General features: G+C 36.7%; 1 protein-coding gene across 3 annotated transcripts in view; it reads right to left on the bottom strand.

Moving 5' to 3' along the window:
- Positions 1-19,740, bottom strand: part of Vom2r8 (vomeronasal 2 receptor, 8) — a 39,648-nt gene that overhangs the window by 5,729 nt on the left and 14,179 nt on the right. The window contains exons 3-6 of one of the 3 annotated variants that reach the window (XM_087590438.1): positions 18,749-19,556; positions 16,765-16,804; positions 14,036-14,207; positions 12,415-12,538 (exon numbers count right to left, since the gene is read on the bottom strand). In XM_087590438.1, coding sequence (XP_087446564.1) covers positions 12,415-12,538; positions 14,036-14,207; positions 16,765-16,804; positions 18,749-19,556 — 1,144 coding nt within the window. Of the gene's footprint in view, positions 1-12,414; positions 12,539-14,035; positions 14,252-16,764; positions 16,805-18,729; positions 19,557-19,740 lie in introns of all 3 variants that reach the window. The other 2 variants (NM_001099464.1, XM_087590449.1) reach the window with 2 other exon arrangements.

Here is a 19,740-nt window from a genome sequence, read left to right as displayed (position 1 = left end):
GTTAAGTTTACAACTGCTAGAGCATTAAATTAATAATTAATTATTATTAATTATTCATTATTTATATAAATTCACTTAGGAATGCTAGAATGTCACTTCTTTGTAGTGTTTTGTATTAAAATACTAGATATTGAACCTAAGGCAAGTTAGGTGACATTCTTGAGATATTGTATCCTAATATCTTCTGCATATAAAATTTTAAGTGTTATGCAAGGATCAAAGACATTCATCTGCTCTACCTTGGATGACTTTGGCTAATTTTTCAGCTTTTTAAAATTAGTTACTTTACTTATTTACATTTCAGACCTCATCCATTTTTCTCATCCCACCTTCCACAGTTCCCCTTCCCATTTCTCCTCCCCTTTGCTCCTCAGTGGATGCTCTTCCTGGTATCCCCCTTCCCTGATATCTCATGTCTCTATTAGTCACATCCTCTCCCACTGAGGCAGACAAGGCAGTCCTCTGCTATACATGAGTGCTGGTGTGGAGAGAATCAGATCAGTGCCTGTATGATTCCTTGTTTGAGGTTCAGTTTCTGGGAACTCCTAGACTTCAGAATTTGTTGAGACAGCTGGTTTTCTATTACTGTGGGCTAGTAATCCAGTTCCTCCACTTGAGACCCTCTCTATTATCTGGAGGTGGTTTCTTCAAGTTCCCTCTTCCTCTTGGTGCATTTTGGCTAAGGTCACCCCTATTGAGTCCTGGAATATCTCATATCCTGGGTTTCTGGGACTTTAGATGGTCCACCAGTTCCCATCCCCAGAGTCTGCATATTTCTCCTGTACCTCTGGGCTTCTCTCATATTTCCCCACCTCAAACCTAATTCTGCTCCCTATTTCTCCTCTTCTTCCCCTCTTCCACCCAGATCTCTTCTTCAATATGCCTCCTGTGATCATTTTGCTCACTCTGAAGTGAGATTGAAGCATTGTCACTTGTGTTTTTTCTCCTCTTAATCTTCTTAGAGTCTGTGGGTTGTTAAACTTGTTACAGCCTGGTTATTCTGTACTGTTTATATAATTATCAGTGAGTACATACCATGCATGTCTTTTCATGCCTGGGTCACCTCACTCAGTATATTTTTCTAGTTCCATCTATTTGTATGCCAAATTCATTATATCCTCATTTTTAATACTTGGATAGTATTCTATTGTGTAAATAGCCTAAATTTTTAGTACCCATATTTTGGTGGAGGTACATCTGAGTTGTTTCTAGCTTCTGGCCACTACCAATAAGGGTGCTAGGAATATAGTGGAGCACGTGTCTTCTTGATATGGTGGAGTATCTATAGGAATGGTATAGCTGGGTCTTTAGGTAGAACTATTTCAAGTTTTCTGAGAAACTGCCACAGTGATTTTCACAGTGGTAGTACCAGTATACAATCACAACCAACACAGAGGAGTGTTCTTCTCCCTTCATATCCTCATTAGCAAGTGATGTCACTTGAGGTTTTGATCTCAGACATTCTGTTAGTGTGAGGTGAAATCTCAGGGTCCTTTTGATTTTCATATCCCTAATGACTAGGGACTTTGAGCATTTCATTAGTTACTTCTTGGTCATTCAAGATTCCTCTGTTGAGATTCTCTGTTTATATCCATAACCCATTTTTAATTAGTTTATTTGTTTTTGGGGATTCTAACTCCTTTACTTTTTTTAAAAAATCCAATTGATAAGATATACTTGCCCACTTAAACATACAAAACCTGGTACCATCTATCCCTTAGGAACATTAATAACAACCTGCAAATACACAGAGCAGAATCTTAACATCACCTGCCATGGCTTCTCACCCTCTCCTCTCTTGTCTCTTCCTCTCTGGCCTAGTCTCCTCCTCTTCCTTCGAACTTCTCTCCCGCCCATCCTTCCTTCTCCTCCAATGACAGGACTCCTTTTATCCTATACCTGCCCCTCACCTGTACTTTACAAATTCAATGGGAAGGTTCTGGTGAAGTCACTTGAGTTCTGAGTATGTGACTAGGCAGCAGTCCTTGGGGCAGTGGAATTATCATCAAAATACAGATAACTTAAGGGCAAACTACATTTCCCCCTTTTTGTCCAGTTAAAAAGCTTTTTCACTTATATATAAATTGAGTACAATTATTACCATTCTACAATTTATAAAGCATATGATATACTCAACACCCAGTCCATCACTATATCAATTAAACGGAACATTTAGTTATCCATTCCAGCTTAAGGAAGGCTTAAAATCGGTATTATAGCTTGGCTACCTTGTATACTATCTGATAACTATCCAATAAAATATGTATATTCAGAGTTATACAGCCTGATAAGCTATGAGAGTATAATCAATCTTCAACCCCATCAGAAATCTGAAAATGACCAAATATCTATACACATAGGAAGCCTAACACAACTTCTAGAACTGAGAGGTTGTAGAGACAAATCTCCACTAGCACAGTCCCCTGTTAGCAACATATGAGGACAAGTCTTCAGCCTTCTGGCCCAAAATCAACTGACAGACTCTTAAAATGCAGATTTTGAAGGGCTGATCACCCTGTCTTGGCAGAGTTTATCAGTCAACTATTCTGCATAACGTGTCCTTTTCTGGATAGTATTAGTCTGCAGATGAAACAGGCAGTTTTGGCCAGTGGCTGCCTAGCCACAAAGTATTGCCTCACCTGGAGGTAGAGATGTTCAAATTCTTTGTTAAATCTGAAAAAGGGGAACTGTTAGGAGCAGATGTGTCTCAACAAAAGATAAATAACTTTAAATCTCAAATTTTATGGATTTCTGACGTCTTTGAAAACCATCTGTCTATATAAGGTAATCTGAACTGTTGTCTCCATAACCCGAATTTTATCTTGAAAGTTTTCTCACAAATTCACAGCCATGACTTTGCTACTTGAATCTTAAGTCACATTGGTAATCAACTCAGAAGTTTGTAATGACAACAATAGAAGGACTTGCTCTAAGCCTTTGGATATTGACCTTCTATCAGATGTAGGGTGTCTATTTTTTCCCAATCTGTAGGTTGCCAATTTGTTCTTTTAAATATTTATTTTATTTTGTTTTATTTTATCTGAAAGGAGCTTTTCAGTTTCATGAGGTTCCATTTAACAATTCTTGATTTTGTAACCTGAGCCATTGGTTTCTGTTTAATTTTCCCTGTGCCCACATGCTCAAAGCTACTCCCCATTTTTCTCTTCTATTAGTTTCATATATATATATATATATATATATATATATATATATATATATATATGTGTGTGTGTGTGTGTGTGTGTGTGTGTGTGTGTGTGTGTGTGTGTTGAGGTCCATGATCTGCTTGGAATTAAGCTTTGTATAAGTTAGTAAATATGCATCAATTTGCATTCTTCTACATGCATACCACCATTTAGACCAGACCAGATTTTTGACTTGCTTGGTAAGAGTAACAAGATATTTTATACTATTTGTGGCTCTTGTGAAGGGAGTTGGAACCTTAATTCTTTCTCAGCCTGTTTATCTCTTGTGTAAAGGAAAACTACTGATTTGTTTGAGTTAATTTTATATCCAGCCACTTTACTGAAGGTGTTTATCAGCTGATCTCTGGGAAAAATTTGAGGCCACTTATATATACTATCATATCTGCAAATAGTGATAGACTGCCTTCTTCCTTTCCAGTTGGTATCCACTTTATCTCCTTTTGTTGTGTTACTGCTCTTTATTGAACTTCGAGTACTTTATTGAATACACAGGGAGAGAGGTTCTACCCTGGTTTGTGCTTGTTTGGGATTGCTTATAGTTCCTGTCCATTTAAGTTGATCTTTTCTATTGGTTTGTTATATATTGCTTTTTAATAGGTTTAAGTATGTGCCAAAATTTCCTCATCTCTCCACAACTTTTAACATGAAGTCATGTTGTATTTTGACAAGTGTTTTCTCATCATCTAATGAGAAGATCATGTGATTTTTTTCATTTTGTTTATTTGCATTGTATATTACAATGATGAATTATTTTTCTATTTTTGATTCTACAGAGGAAGCATTCTTGATCACAGAGAATATAATTTTTGTGTATTTTTGGATTCATTTTTCAGAAATTTTATGAAGTATACTTGCATCAATATTCATAACTGTATTTGATTGAAATTCTCATTTTTGTTGTATATTTTTTAATTTAGGTAACAGAGTAACTGTGGTTCTATAGAATTCATTAGCTAGTGTTCCTTTGTTTCTGTTATGTGGAATAGTTAGAACAGTATTGGTAATAACTTCATTGAAAATCTGGTAAAAAGCAAATGGTTTGAAGAAGCAAGCTGGAATAGCGATTCTAATATCAAATAAAATATATTTTCAACTAAAAGTCATCAAAAAAGATAAGAAAGGACACTTCATATTCATCAAAGGAAAACTCCACCAAGATGAACTCACCATCATAAATATCTATGCTCCAAATACAAGGGCACCTACATATATAAAAGAAAGATTACTAAAGCTCAAAGCACACATTGCACCTCACTCAATAATAGTAGGAGATTTAAACACTCCACTCTCATCAATGGACAGAGCATGGAAATAGAAATTAAACAGAGACATAGACAGACTAGGAGAAGTCATGAACCAATTGAACTTAACAGATATTTATAGAACATTCTATCCTAAATCAAAAGGATATAAATCCTTCTCACCACCTCATGGTACTTTCTCCAAAATTGACCGTATAATCTTTACCAATCCTATAACTGATAGAGGGCTTATATCCAAAATATACAAAGAACTCAAGAAATTCGATTGCAGGGAGACAAATAACCCTATTAAAAATGGGGTTCAGAGCTAAACAGAGAATTCACAGCTGAGGAATGCTAAATGGCTGAGAAACACTTAAAGAAATGTTCAACATCTTTAGTAATAAGGGAAAGGCAATTCAAAACAACCCTGAGATTTCACCTCACACCAATGAGAAGGGCTAAGATCAATAACTCAGGTGACAGCAAATGCTGGCCAGAATGTGGAGAAACAGGAACACTCCTCCATTGCTGGTGGGATTGCAGACTGGGACAACCATTCTGGAAATCATTCTGGAGGTTCCTCAGAAAATTGGACATTGAACTACCTGAGGATCCAGCTATACCTCCCTTGGGCATATACGCAAATGGGCTTAACAGATATTTATAGAACATTCTATCCTAAAACAAAAGGATATACTGTCTTCTCAGCTCCTCATGGTACTTTTTCCAAAATTGACCATATAATTGGTCATAAAACAGGGCTCAATAGATACAGAAAGATAGAAATAGTCCCATACGTCCTATCAGACCACCATGGGCTAAAGCTGGTCTTCAATAAGGGTAAGGGAAGAATGCCTACATATACATGTAAATTGAACAATGCTCTATTCAATGATAACCTGGTCAAGGAAGAAATAAAAATAGAAATTTAAAACTTCTTAGAATTTAATGAAAATAAAGGTACAACATACCCAAATTTATGGGACACAACAAAAGCTGTGCTAAGAGGAAAATTCATAGCTCTGAGTGCCTGCAGAAAGACACAGGAGAGAGCATATATCAGCAGCTTTACGCCACACCTGAAAAGTCTGGAACAAAAAGAAGAAAATACACCCAGGAGGAGAAGAAGGCAGGAAATAATCAAACTCCGAGCTGAAATCAACCAAGTGGAAACAAAAAGGAGTATAAAAAATCAACAGAACCAAAACTTGGTTCTTTGAGAAAATCAACAAGATAGATAAACCCTTAGACATACTAATGAGAAGACACAGAGAGTGTATCCAAATTAACAAAATCAAATATGAAAAGGGAGTCATAACTACAGAGTCAGAAGAAATTCAAAAAATCATCATATCTTATTACAAAAGCCATTATTCAACAAAATTTGAAAATCTGCAGGAAATGGGCAATTTCCTAGACAGATACCAGGTAACAAAGTTAAATCAGGAACAGACGAACCATTTAAACAACCCCATAACTCCTAAAGAAACAGAAGCAGTCATTAAAGGTCTCCCAACCAAAAGGCACCCAGGTCCAGATGTGTTAAGTGCAGAATTCTATCATACCTTCATAATAGACCTCATACCGATACTATTCAAACTATTCAACAAAATTGAAACAGATGGAGCGCCACCGAATTCCTTCTATGAAGCCACAATTACACTTTTACTTTAAACCACACAAAGACTGAACAATGAAAGAGAACTTCAGACCAATTTCCCTTATGGATATCGACGCAAAAATACTCAATAAAATTCTGGCAAACCAAATCCAAGAGCACATCAAAACAATCATACCTCATGATCAAGTAGGCTTCATCCCAGGTATGCAGGGATGGTATAATATATGGAAAACCATCAACATCATCCACTATATAAACAAACTGAAAGATAAGAACCACATGATCATTTCATTAGATGCTGAGAAAGCATTTGACAAAACTCAACACCCCTTCATGATAAAAGTCCTGGAAAGAATAGGAATTGAAGGCCCATACCTAAACATAGTAAAAGCCATATACAGCAAATCAGTAGCTAACATTAAACTAAATGGAGAAAAACTTGAAGCAATCCCACTAAAATCAGGGACTAGACAAGGCTGCCCACTCTCTCCTTACTTATTCAATATAGTTCTTGAAGTTCTAGCCAGAGCAATCAGACAACAAAAGGTCAAAGGGATACAGATTGGGAGAGAAGTCAAAATATCACTATTTGCAGATGATATGATAGTATATTTAAGTAATCCCAAAAGTTCCACCAGAGAAATACTAAACCTGATAAACACCTTCAGCAAAGTGGCTGGGTACAAAATTAACTCAAATAAATCAGTAGCCTTCCTCTACACAAAAGAAACAAGCCGCGAAAGAAATTAGGGAAGCGACACCCTTCATCATAGTCCCAAATAATATAAAATACCTTGGTGTGACTTTAACCAAGCAAGTGAAAGATCTGTATGATAAGAACTTCAAGACTCTGACGAAAAAAAATTGAAGATGTCAGAAAATGGAAAGATCTCCCATGCTCATGGATTGGCAGAATTAATATAGTAAAAATGGCCATTTTACCAAAAGCAATCTAGAGATTCAATGCAATGCCCATCAAAATACCAATCCAATTCTTCAGAGAATTAGACAGAACAATTTGCAAATTCATCTGGAATAACAAAAAACCCAGGATAGCTAAAACTATCCTCAACAATAAAACGACTTCCGGAGGAATCACTGTCCCTGAACTCAAGGAGTATAACAGAGCAATAGTCATAAAAACTGCATGGTATTGGTACAGAGACAAGCAGATAGACTAAGGGAATACAATTGAAGACCCAGAAATGAACCCACACACTTATGGTCACTTGATTTTTGACAAAGGATCCAAAACCATCCAATGGAAAACAGATAGCACTTTCAGCAAATGGTTCTGGTTCAACTGGAGGTCAACATGTAGAAGAATGCAGATCGATCCATGCTTATCACCCTGTAGAAAGCTTTAGTCCAAGTGGATCAAGGACCTCCACATCAAACCAGATACACTCAAACTAATAGAAGAAAATTGGGGAAGCATCTCGATCACATGGGCACTAGAGAAAATTTCCTGAACAAAACACCAATGGCTTATGCTCTCAGATCAAGAATCGACAAATGGGATCTCATAAAACTGCAAAGATTCTGTAAGGCAAATGACACTGTTGTTAGCACAAAATGGCAACCAACAGATTGGGAAAAGATCTTTGCCAATCTTATAACTGATAGAGGGCTTATATGCAGAATATACAAAGAACTCAAGAAGTAAGAGTGCAGGGAGACAAATTACCCTATTAAAAATGGGGTTCAAAGCTAAACAAACAATTCACAGCTGAGGAATGCCAAATGGCTGAGAAACACCTAAAAATGTTCAACCTCTTTAGTCATAAGATAAATGCAAATCAAAACAACCCTGAGATTTCACCTCACACCAGTCAGAATGGCTAAGATCAAAAACTAAGGTGACAGCAAATGTTGGTGAGGATGTGGTGAAACATCAACACTCCTCTATTGTTGGTCGGATTGCAGACTGTTGTTACAAGCATTCTGGAAATCAGTCTGGAGGTTCCTCAGAAAATTGGACATTGAACTACCTGAGGACCCAGCTATACCTCTTTTGGGCATATACCCAAAAGTTGCACCAACATATAACAAAGGCACATTCTCAACTATGTTCATAGCAGCCTTACTTATAATAGCCAGAAGCAGGAAAGAACCCAGATGCCCTTCAACAGAGGAATGGATACAAAAACTATGGTACATCTACACAATGGAATATTACTCAGCTATCAAAAACAATGACTTTATGAAATTCATAGGCAAATGTACGGAACTGGAAAATATCCTGAGTGAGGTAACCCAATCACAGAAAAACACACATGGTATGCACTCATTGATAAGTTGACATTAGCCCACATGCTTGAATTACCCTAGATGCACAACACACATGAAACTCAAAAAGGATCAGCAAAATGCGAATGCATCACTCCTTTAAAAGGGGAACAAGAATATCCTTGGGAGGGAATAGGGAGGCAAAGTGTAGAACAGAGTCAGATGGACCACCCATTCAGAGCCTGCCCCATATGTGTCCTATACATATACAGCCACCAAACTAGATAAGATGGATGAAGCAAAGAAGTGCAGGATGACAGGAACCGGATGTAGATCTCTCCCAAGAGACACAGTCCAGAATACAGCAAATACATAGGTGAATGCCATTATTTTTTTTAAAGATTTATTTATTTATTATGATTAAGAATACCAGAAGAGGGCACCAGATCTCATTATAGATGGTTGTGAGCTACCATGTGGTTACTGGGATTTGAACTCAGGACCTTTGGAAGAACACACACCGCTGAGCCAATCTCCAACCCCGGCGAATGCCATCATTAAACCACTGAACTGAGAACAGGACCCACGTTGAAGGAATCAGAAAAAGGACTGAAAGAGCTTGAAGAGGCTTGAGACCCCCATATGAACAACAATGCCAACCAACCAGAGCTTCAGGGAGCAAGCCATTACCCAAAGACTATACATGAACACACGCTGGGCTCCAACCTCATAGGTCGCAATGAATAGCCTAGTAAGAGCACCAGTGGAAGGGGAAGGCCTTGGTCCTGGCAAGACTGAACCCCCAAGAACGTGATTGTTGGTGGGAGGGCGGTAATGAGGGGAGGATGGGGAGTGGAACACCCATAGAGAAGGGGCAGGGGTGGGGTTACAGGATGTTAGCCTGGAAATTGGGAAAGGAAATAACAATCGAAACGTATATAAGAAATACCCAATTTAATAAAGATAAAAAAAAAGAAAATCTGGTAAAATTATGCATTAAAACCATTTGGTTCTGGGTTTCTTTTGTTGTCGTTGTTGTTTTGGTTTTTTTGTTTTGTTTTGTTTTGTTTTGTTTGGGAGGGTTTTTATGACTACTTTTATTTTCTAAGGGTTTGAGAACTGTTTAGATATTTTACCGGATCTTGATTTACCTTTTGTACATGGTATCTTTCTAGAAAATCATTCATTTCATCGAAATTTTTCAGTTTAGTTGAAGATAAAATTTTATTGTAAGAGCTGATGATTTATTTTGAATTTCCTCAGTTTCTGTTATTATGGCTCACTTTTTCTTTACGACTTCACTAATTTGAATACTGTCTCTGTATCGTTTAATTAGCTTGTCTAAGTTTTATTTTGGCTAAGTATTAGGTGAGTTTCCTGAATATTAATATCCTAATATTTTCAGCGTATAAATCTCTAGGAGTTATTTAAGGATCTAGTATGTACAGTTGTTATATCTTGGATGTGTTTGGCTGTTTTTTGACTTTTAAGTTTTTCCTAACATTTAACCAAGTTTAAAGGCTGTACTTTAAGAAGTGCTGAAGTATTCAAGACTGTTTTTCAATAGGAGGTCTTAGGTATCTGGAAGTCAGAAGAAATGACATTGAAGTGGATCATGAAACCACATATACCACTTCAGTTTTATTCTAGCTACAGTTATTTTTTTTACATTCTAAATATAATCCAAACTGTACATGAAAAGGACAACTGGTTGAGGAAATAATTGTACTACATTGAACAAATTCTTTAAGGCTGGAAAATGATATAAAAAAAAAACATGCCTTGCAGATCAATATTTACCAAATACCCCACTGTACAGATGTAGTCATAATTACAATAATAAGGAAGGTTACAGCATATCTTTCAAAAGGAAAAAATATATCTCCTCAAGAGGACCAATTTTTATTTAGTTAAATGCAAGCTAGTAAGTATTGGGAATAGTGAATAAGAAACTTTTACTAAGAAGTATTAGAGGAGATTATTCTGACAGTTCCCACTCTAATCACCCAAGTCATGCTGTACAGTTCCATTGGTTCAGATTCTGTGCATTACTAAGATGCATTGTTTATCACATTCAAACTGACAGTAAAACTTTATTAGCTCTTACTTAATTGAACATATCTAACCTTTAATAAAATATTGATCCATGTTTCTCAATAAAATTTTAGTGGAAGATAATGAATTTTACTATAAATTTTATTATTCCATGCAAATAAAATTCAGCATACTTAATTAAAGCAATTCAACATGGAAGTTCAGCAATGGCAGTTTTAAATAACTGATATAAAATTTGATTTCTTATTGGAATGGGAAATTTTTGTGTTTATTTATCTATTTCTCATTCTTCATCTATATATCTATCGATCTATCTATCTAACTATCTGCACACATGCTTATCATATGTGTATGTATCTGTGGGTCATTTCTAGAACTTTAATTCATGTGTTAGATATTTATTCCTAAAAGGAAAAAATTTGAAATGTGTGTCTCATAGCAGAGTATTGGCTCATAGTTGCAAACTCATCAATTTATGAAATAATATTGGAAGCATATCATTAATCGCAAGAGTTGAAAATTGAAAGATTGTGTGTTCCTTTCATACACATTTTCTGTGTTTTGAAAGTATAAAAATGTAAAAAAAAATCCTCACTCCACAAACACCAGCACAATGTTTACTCTGTCATTTTGAATTGTGAGACAGGTGAATCTATTTTATTTAAAAAAATCAAATATATCATACATATACAACTACATAAAATAGAAAAAGACATCAAAATAATAATCACAACAATGTCAGGGGTAATGATAATAACTATCATGTCTTGATTAGTATCAGCAGATACTTTCTAAGTAAAAGATTCTAAAGCATTTAAGGAGTTGTTTGATTACCCTCTCTTAGTTACTATTGTTTTGCTGTGAATAGACAACATGAATCAAGCTTACAAAAATTATTTATTTGGGTTGTTTATAGTTATAGAATATTTTTCCATTTCTTTCATAGTAAAAGCATGGAAGCAGCCAGGACGTGATAACCTCTGAAGTACTAAGTGAATTCTGTCATACTAACTTGAAGGTAAGATGTAAAGAGAGAGGCCAGTTGTCACTTGGACATTTGAAATGCCAAAGCTTGCCCATAATGACAAACCTCACCCTAGGAGACTACACACCATAACATTTCCATAAAATTCCATTAACAGTATAAAACATTTTGTAAAAATCTGGTCCAAGAGACAGCAGAGGTAAACAAAATCTGGAGATGACTACAGAAAATGGTGTTTTCTTAATATATAATGTAGATGGACCTATGAATTCATAACACACGAAACAATACACTAGATGTAACTTAAGTTAGACAAAATTGTAGCGAAGAAAATGGAGGTATTGGTATTTGTGAAGAAACATACCCAGAAAATTAGATATTGGTGGTTGATACCTAGTTGTAGGAGTGTCTGTTTTCTTTATTAGCTTTCAACACCTACCTTCTTGGTTGATAACCTACAAGTGACATACATATACCCAAGAGTAAATGAGTATCACAGACTATATTAAATATGTTAATTACACAATTTTTGGTATATAGGGAAGAGGGTAGTAAATCTATCAGAGGTCTGAGAGTGCTGACAATGATCAAAACACATTCTATGAAATTATCAAACACCTAAACATTTAGAAAAATATGAAATGAAAGATGATTTGGGTAACAATCACTATGAAGATACAACATTTTTTTTCATTTTTTAAAATTTTTTTCTTTATTAACTTGAGTAACAACATTTTATGAGTTTTAAAAATTATTGATACTCAGTTTGAATAAAATTTTTTGAAAATTTGTTAATAGATGTTAAATTAAAAAGTGAAATAGAACGTATAGTGAAGCACTAGGGAATATTTTTCTGTAATAATATGTATCGGAAGTCTATCAAATATGTGAATCATGTATGGTTTTAATGGTTATATTGAACCATTTTAAGGCAATAGACGTGGATTGTGACAAAAAATTTCCTAAACAAAGAAAGGAAAATAATCTGACATCGATTTTGATCATTTACAAATGCCAGGGTATTTTGGAGTCCTATGGAGAAATTGGAAATGTTTTTGTAACAGCTGTATTTACCTGTCTCATTAGAAATCTCATTGTCTGCACAAGGAGTGCACTTATAGCAGCACACAGCCTTGCCCTCCAGAGCTAATTTCCTGAATCCATGCCCACAACTCTCACTGCACACAGACCGGGGGATCTGAAAAGGATGAAAATAATTATCTAATGCTTAGCATATTATGAAAAATCCAACAATTTCAGTTTTTGAATGGTATGCAATAAATTCCCACATATTATTATAAATATAGAGGTTTGTCTAGAAAGGTTATACCTTTGAGAAGGCAAATATGTTTAATGATTGGTTTGAAAATTATCAAAGTGTTAGAGAATTTGAAATCTTAATGAGTTAGGGAATATTTTGAGAAAGTTAGATGATTGGAGATATGATATTCTCTCCAGAATGATACATTATATGTCCTTTGACTACTGTTGATCACCTTTACTTCCAGCATGGTTGTAAATCTTGAGTGTCAGTTTCATAGAATATAAAATGTATGTGGAGATAAATATGTGTGTTTCTCAAAAGGAATAGAGAGATGAATGTAGATAATTTGAAATGGGCCACCTAAAGCTTTGGTGTCACTAATTATTTGCTTATCTTTAGGAACAAATGTATAGAAGGTAGGACAAAACTGCTGTATTCATTGCTGACTTTATACAACAACATACATTTGAAAATCATGCATTTTGAAATTTAATGAGCTGTATCCTCGAACTGTTTCTTAAGTTATTTCAGATGTATATTTATTTGTTGGTGGCAGAGACCTCAGTAACTTAGACACATACATTCCATAGAGTTCTTCTTTTCTAGTGGCCTCCAGAGTAAAGAATATATGATCATGAATTAAAACTTCTAAGCATGGAAAGACAGTGAACACATGAGTATGAACCGATTTAAGGAATTCTATCACAGCAACTATACGGAATTTAGAATGAAAAATGATCCATGTATGTTAAAGTGTTTGAATATTTATTTTCCTATTGGTAGCCCTATTTGGAAAGTTACTGAAGTTTTAGGAGATACAGATTTGCTTGAGGAATTATGTTCCTGTGGGTGGGAATCATAATCATTTTCTTAGGTCCCATTTTCTCATTTTATTAACTGTTAATATGTATGGATAGAAACACTATCTTTCCTATTCCTGTGCCTGTCTGCATGATTACCATATGCTGTTATAATTCTATCTATGGTAAAATCTTATAGTTCTGGAACCATAAGCAACAACATTATGTTTCCAAAAAGTTGCTTTTTATCACCATGTTTGATTATACAATTGAAAATAACTTTTATATTATCCATTATATTCAATTCAAATGTGATATTTTCTTAAGTACATTGAACCATGAATCATTTTAGAAACAGGTGTTTGTTCTTCCCTAGTTTCGCTAATTTGTGACAAATGTAGTAAATCTAATCTTCATACACATGAACATTGGAGGAACAAATAACACTCAATAATTTTATTGATCTACATAAAGAAAGATGAAAAGCCAATACCAGTACTAGTTTTGTTGCATGTTATATTGATAATAGAAGATTGATAGGCCTTGAGTAAAAAAATATGCACTATTATACTGAAAAGCAGAAATTTATTACAAGCATAAATTCAAAGCATTTAGATAAGACATAACACACCTCTGAAAATTCTTCTGGCCATTGTATTATCTGCTCAGTTAAAGACAACTGGTGGCCCTGGGGAGCATTTGTAGAAAATGATCCTACTTTCACCTTTCTTCCAAGACCATTTGGTAAATTCCAAAGGTTAATAATGTCATATTCTGTATTAAATTTCTGTCTCCAATCTAAACTCCTTTGGTCTCTCACCTCAACATCACTCAGGAAAAAGTTAAGCTGAAAAAGATTCACAAATTTGTATTAAACTATGCCTAACTGTCAGACAAAAACTCTGTTTTTGAATTTGTCTTATTTTTCTTAATTTCTGATGTGAATATCAACATAAATGAAGCTACCTATAATGCTAAAAGAACCCAAGTTGTGGGATGCCATTCTCCATCTGAAAGATCATTCAACTCTATTGGAAACCCTTGAATCAAGCTCAGATAATAAATCAATGACTTATAACTCATGTAAATGTTAATTATTTGCAACCTACCCAATACTCTTTGTTTACAGAATATCTTCAGAGGACCATTAACTAAAATGAAGGTTTGATGTTTAATTCTAAATAAAGGGCATCATTAAAGTAAAAAAAAAAAAAACCCTGTCTTTATTTTAGTTAAATGTCTACTTTTTATTTCATTTGAAGGAATTTATAAAGAAAACGTTGATTTTTTTACAAATATTACTATAAGAATATTTTACAGCTAGCTATTAATGACATGAACTTGGTGATGACTAAGCACATTTCCTCCTGGTATCTTGCATCCTATCGCTCAAAAACACAGATGGGAAACTCTCATGATCACTACATAAGCTTGGAAACCAAAAATTTCCTGTGATTGTGGACAACATAAATTAAATTTATAAAATCAAAGTACTTGTCACTTCAAATCTCAACAACAAACATGTGAATCTCTCCTTACCTCTAGGTAACTTTAAGAGCAATTCTCAAATTCATCTGGAAAGGCAAAGAATCCAGAATATTGAAAACAATTCTTAACAATAAAAGAACGGCTGGGAGAATCACCATCCCTGACCTCAAGCTCTATTACAGAGCAATAGAGATAGAAACTGCATGGTATGGATACAGAGACATACAGGTTGATCAATGGAATAGAATTGAAGATGTACAAATAAAATCACACACTTACCCACACATGATCTTTGAAAAAGAAGCCAAAAAATAAAATGAAAAAAGGATAGCATCTTCAATAAATGATGCTGTCTGTATATAGAAAACTGAAAATTGACATATATTTGTCAACATGCACAAAGCTCAATTCCATATGGATCAAGGACCTTAACTTAAAACCAGATACACTGAATCTAGTAGAAGAGAAAATGAGAAAGAGCCACGAACCCATTGGCACAGGCAAAAATTTCCTGAACAGAACTTCTGTGGGGCATCCCGCTATGAAAGGTACCTCGATTCCTGGTGGAGATAGTTTGAATCCCTGGAGAGCCTAAAAGGGACAGCAAGCACATTTCAAGTCTCCCAGGAAATCAAGGCCTCACTAGCTGCAGTCACCCCACACACCCCTATAGAGAAGTTTGAGACAGAGCAGTCAAGTAGGGCAATGCCCAAGCCCCTCCTCCACAGGTGAGGACTGACCACAGGTCAGTAGGCTCAAGACAGATCAGTCATAGAAACAAGACCAGACCCCCAAATATGTAGATGTGGTCTTCCCAAGCTCTCAGGCCAAACTATTAGGAAGTACCTGCTGTCAGACACTTACCCATCCAAAAACTGTATTTAGGAATTGTGTTCAGGATTAAAAGTATGCAGAAATTATTCCATCGTCTGAGAACTTCTGTCATGAGAGCTCTAACACTGCTGCTTGGAGAAGAGATCTCCTCTCCTGAAATCTTTGCCAGAAGCTTCACTGCACCCCTGGATGGCTAGTCAGTCTCCTGCTGGCTCAGGGCAGTCTAGCAACCAAAACAGCAGCAGCAGCAGCAGCAGTGGCAGCAGAGGCAACGGCGGCGGCGGCAGCAGCAGCAGCGGGACATAGCCCCCCATCCCTACCTGAGTTCTATCCTCCTCACCTGAACCTAGCCAGGACAGAGATCTCCGTGGAAAGCCCCAGGCACCAGAGCCTCACAAACTCCAATAGCTCATGCTCTAAGATCAAGAATTGATAAATGGGACCTCATGAAACTGGAAAGCTTCTGTAAGGCAAAGGACATAGTCAACAAGACAAATTGACATCCTACAGATTAGGAAAAAAATCTTCACTAACTACACATCTGATAGAGTGCTAATATCCAAAATATATATTAAAAAAAAACTAAAGAAGCTTACCACCAAAAAAACAAACAACCCAATCAAAAAATGGGTATAGAACTAAACCTAGAATACACAATAAATGGATCTCAAATGGCTGAGAAGCATGTAAAAAAAAAGTTCATAGACCTTGGTGATCAGAGAAATGCAAATCAAAATGATCCCGAGATTCCATCTTATACCAATCAGAATGGGTAAGATCAAAGTTTAGAACAGAGGCTGAAGGAACGCCCATTCAGAGCCTGCCCCACACGTGGCCCATACATATACAGCCACCAAACTAGATAAGATGCATGAAGCAAAGAAGTGTTGGCTGACAGGAACTGGATGTAGATCTCTCCTGAGAGACACAGCCAGAATATGGCAAATACATAGGTGAATGCCAGTAGCAAACCACTGAACTGAGAATGAGACCCCCGTTGAAGGAATCAGAGAAATAACTGGCAGAGCTTGAAGGGGCTTGAGACCCCCATAAGAACAACAATGCCAACCAACCAGAGCTTCCAGGGACTAAGTCACTACCCAAAGACTGTTCATGGACTGACCCTGGCCTCCAACTGCATAGGTAGCAATGAATAGCCTAGTAAGGGCACCAGTGAAAGGGGAAGCCCTTGGTCCTGCCAAGACTGAACTCCTAGTGAATGGGATTGTTGGGGGGAGGGTGGTGACATGAGGAGGATGGGGAGGGGAACACCAATATAGAAGGAGAAGGGAAGGGGTTAGGGGGATGTTTGCCTGGAAATCAGGAGAGGTAATAACAACTGAAATGTGAATAAGAAATACCCAATTTAATAAAGATGGAGAAAAAAAAGAAAAAAAAAACATCAGGTGACAACACATGTTAGTGAGGAAGTAGAGAAAGAGGAACATTTCTCCATTACTGGTGAGATTGCAAACTGTTACAACCACTCTGTAAATCAATTTGGAGGTTCCTCAGAAAATTGGAAATAGGCCAACTTAAAGACCTAGAAATACCACTCTTGGGAATATACCCCAAAGATGCCCCACCATGCCACAGGGACACAAGTTCTACTATGTTCATAGCAACATTATTTGTGATACCCAGAAACTGGAACCAAACCAGATGTCCCGCAACAGAAGAATAGAGACAGAAACATGGTTCATTTACACAATGGAATACCAATCAGCTATTAAGAACAAGGACATCCTGAGTTTTGAAGACAAGTGGAGGGAACTAGAAAATGTTATTCTGAGTGAGGTAACTCAAACCCAAAGGAACATGCATGGTATGTTCTCACTAATAAGTGGTTATTAGCCACACACACACACACACACACACACACACACACACACACACAAAGGTACAAAATACCCAAGATAGAGTCCACAGAACCCAAGAAGGTCAACAAGCTGAAGGACCCAAGTAAGTACTCCTCATTTACCCTTGGGAGTGAGAAGAAAGCAACCACAAGGGGGAGGGAGGGAAAGACTTGGGAGGGAAGGAGGATAGGGGTTGGGGGAGAGGGGAAGATGATCTGGCATTAGGTGAGGGAAAAGTACTGAAACCCTGAGGGGCAGCAGAAAGAATGGAAATAGGCAAACTCAAGAGGAAGGAGGTTTGGAGGACCTTCTAAAATGTACCAGAGACCTGAGAAGTGAGAGACTCTCAGGACTCAAAGAGGGGGGACACGACATGAAAGGCTCTACAGTCAGAAAGGGGAACGTATCGAATACACAGCCATCAGAAAGATATCATAATGCTTCCTGGCTGAAAGAAATGCAAGGATGGAAATGGAGAAGAGTCTGGAGAAAAGAAGATCCAGGGACCCACCAGGACATGATACCATTACTGAAGCTCTGGAGCATTCACAAAAAGATACCTACCATAACTGTACTCAAAAGACCCAACAAGCAACTGGAAGAGTCAGATGCAGATCTGTGCACCCAACCAATGAACAGAAGCTGCTGATCCCTCTGTTTGAGTTAGCGAAAAGCTGGGGGAAGCTGAGGAGGGCAAACCAGTAGGAGGACCAGCACTCTCAATTATCCTGGACCACTGAGATCTCTTAGACACTGGATCACCAACCAGGCAATATACACCAACTGAGATGAGGCCTCCAACACATATGCAGCAGAGGACTCCTGGGTCTGGATTCAGTCAGAGAAGGTACATCTAACCCTCAAGAGACTGGAGGCCCCCGGAAGTTTGGAGGTCTGGTGGGTGGGTGGGGTGGGCACATCCTTGTGGAGACTGGGGTGTGTGGGGAATATAGGGGTTGGGAAAGAATTATGTGATGTGGAACTCTTGGGGGGTGGACCAGGAGGTGAATAAAATCTGGGTTGTAAAAATAATTAAAATGAATAAATTAATTAAAAAAGAAAGAAACACAAAATTTCTTGTAATTTTGGACAAACTAAACTAAATTTTACAATACCAATTTAAATGTTATAGCAAATCTCATACATCAGAATGCTGACATTACAATATAGTAGAAAGGATATTACCTGCCAGGGGAAAAACATGATTTCTTCCCCATTTTCATATGGTTGCATTTGTACTTGCTGAAGTCTCATCTCATGGAGACTGTGAGCCACAGCATACACAGCATTGTATATGCTGATGCTCTCATCACTCATGGACACATCAAATATGTGACGAGGTAATATGTCCAAAGATGCATTGAATTGACAGTTGTTCAAAAGTTGACAATCAATATCGGAAAATGAGCACTTGAAAAACAAATACCACAATTTAGGAAGATAAATATCTTCTGGGTATTTGTATGGATTAACTGTTTGAACAAAATTAGTAAACTCAATTCTTTCTGTATAATGGTGTGTAAAAATGAGGCTCCCATGGAATGAGTCTAACATGAAATAATCAGCAATAACATGGGGTTCAATGTTCATGACCCAGACTTTCCATGTCAATAACCTTTGCCCAATATTTCTCATTAGGCCTTCTAGAGAATCAATGTCACCATAAATAATTATGACATTTGTCTCATCCATATTTTTCCAGAATTTGTTAAAATGTGACATCCAAGTGGCAGGGATCATTTTCAAAAAAGCTATGCAGACTCCTTTTCTCTCCATCTCATTTCTGAAATCTGAGAGAATTGTATTGCCTTTGTGGTCATCTGGGAGAATGAGACCAACCCAGGACCACCTAAAATGAACCAACAAAGAGACAATGCCGAGTGAAAGAGATGAGGCCATGGGGGCCATCTGGTAGAGAGAGGAATACTGATTTCGGTCACTCAAAATATGATCATAAGGGCCAAAGGAAAGCTGAAAGAAATCGAGAAAGAAGAGGAAAAATATTGATATCAAACAATATTTCATTCCCTAATCAAAAGATGAGAATAGCAAAAAGATATTTTCCCTAATTTTAAAGAAGATTGCACTTCCAGAATTTTACAAAAAGTTTTGGCTACCCTGATAGTTTCAAGTACCTACCTGCCTTCATTTCACC

This window comes from Rattus norvegicus, chromosome 1 (genome assembly GCF_021556685.1).
Source record: "Rattus norvegicus strain SHRSP/BbbUtx chromosome 1, alternate assembly SHRSP_T2T, whole genome shotgun sequence".
Classification (NCBI taxonomy): Eukaryota; Metazoa; Chordata; class Mammalia; order Rodentia; family Muridae; genus Rattus; species Rattus norvegicus.
The sequence above is the reverse complement of the archived record's forward strand: the minus strand, read 5'-3'. Positions and strand labels throughout refer to the sequence as shown.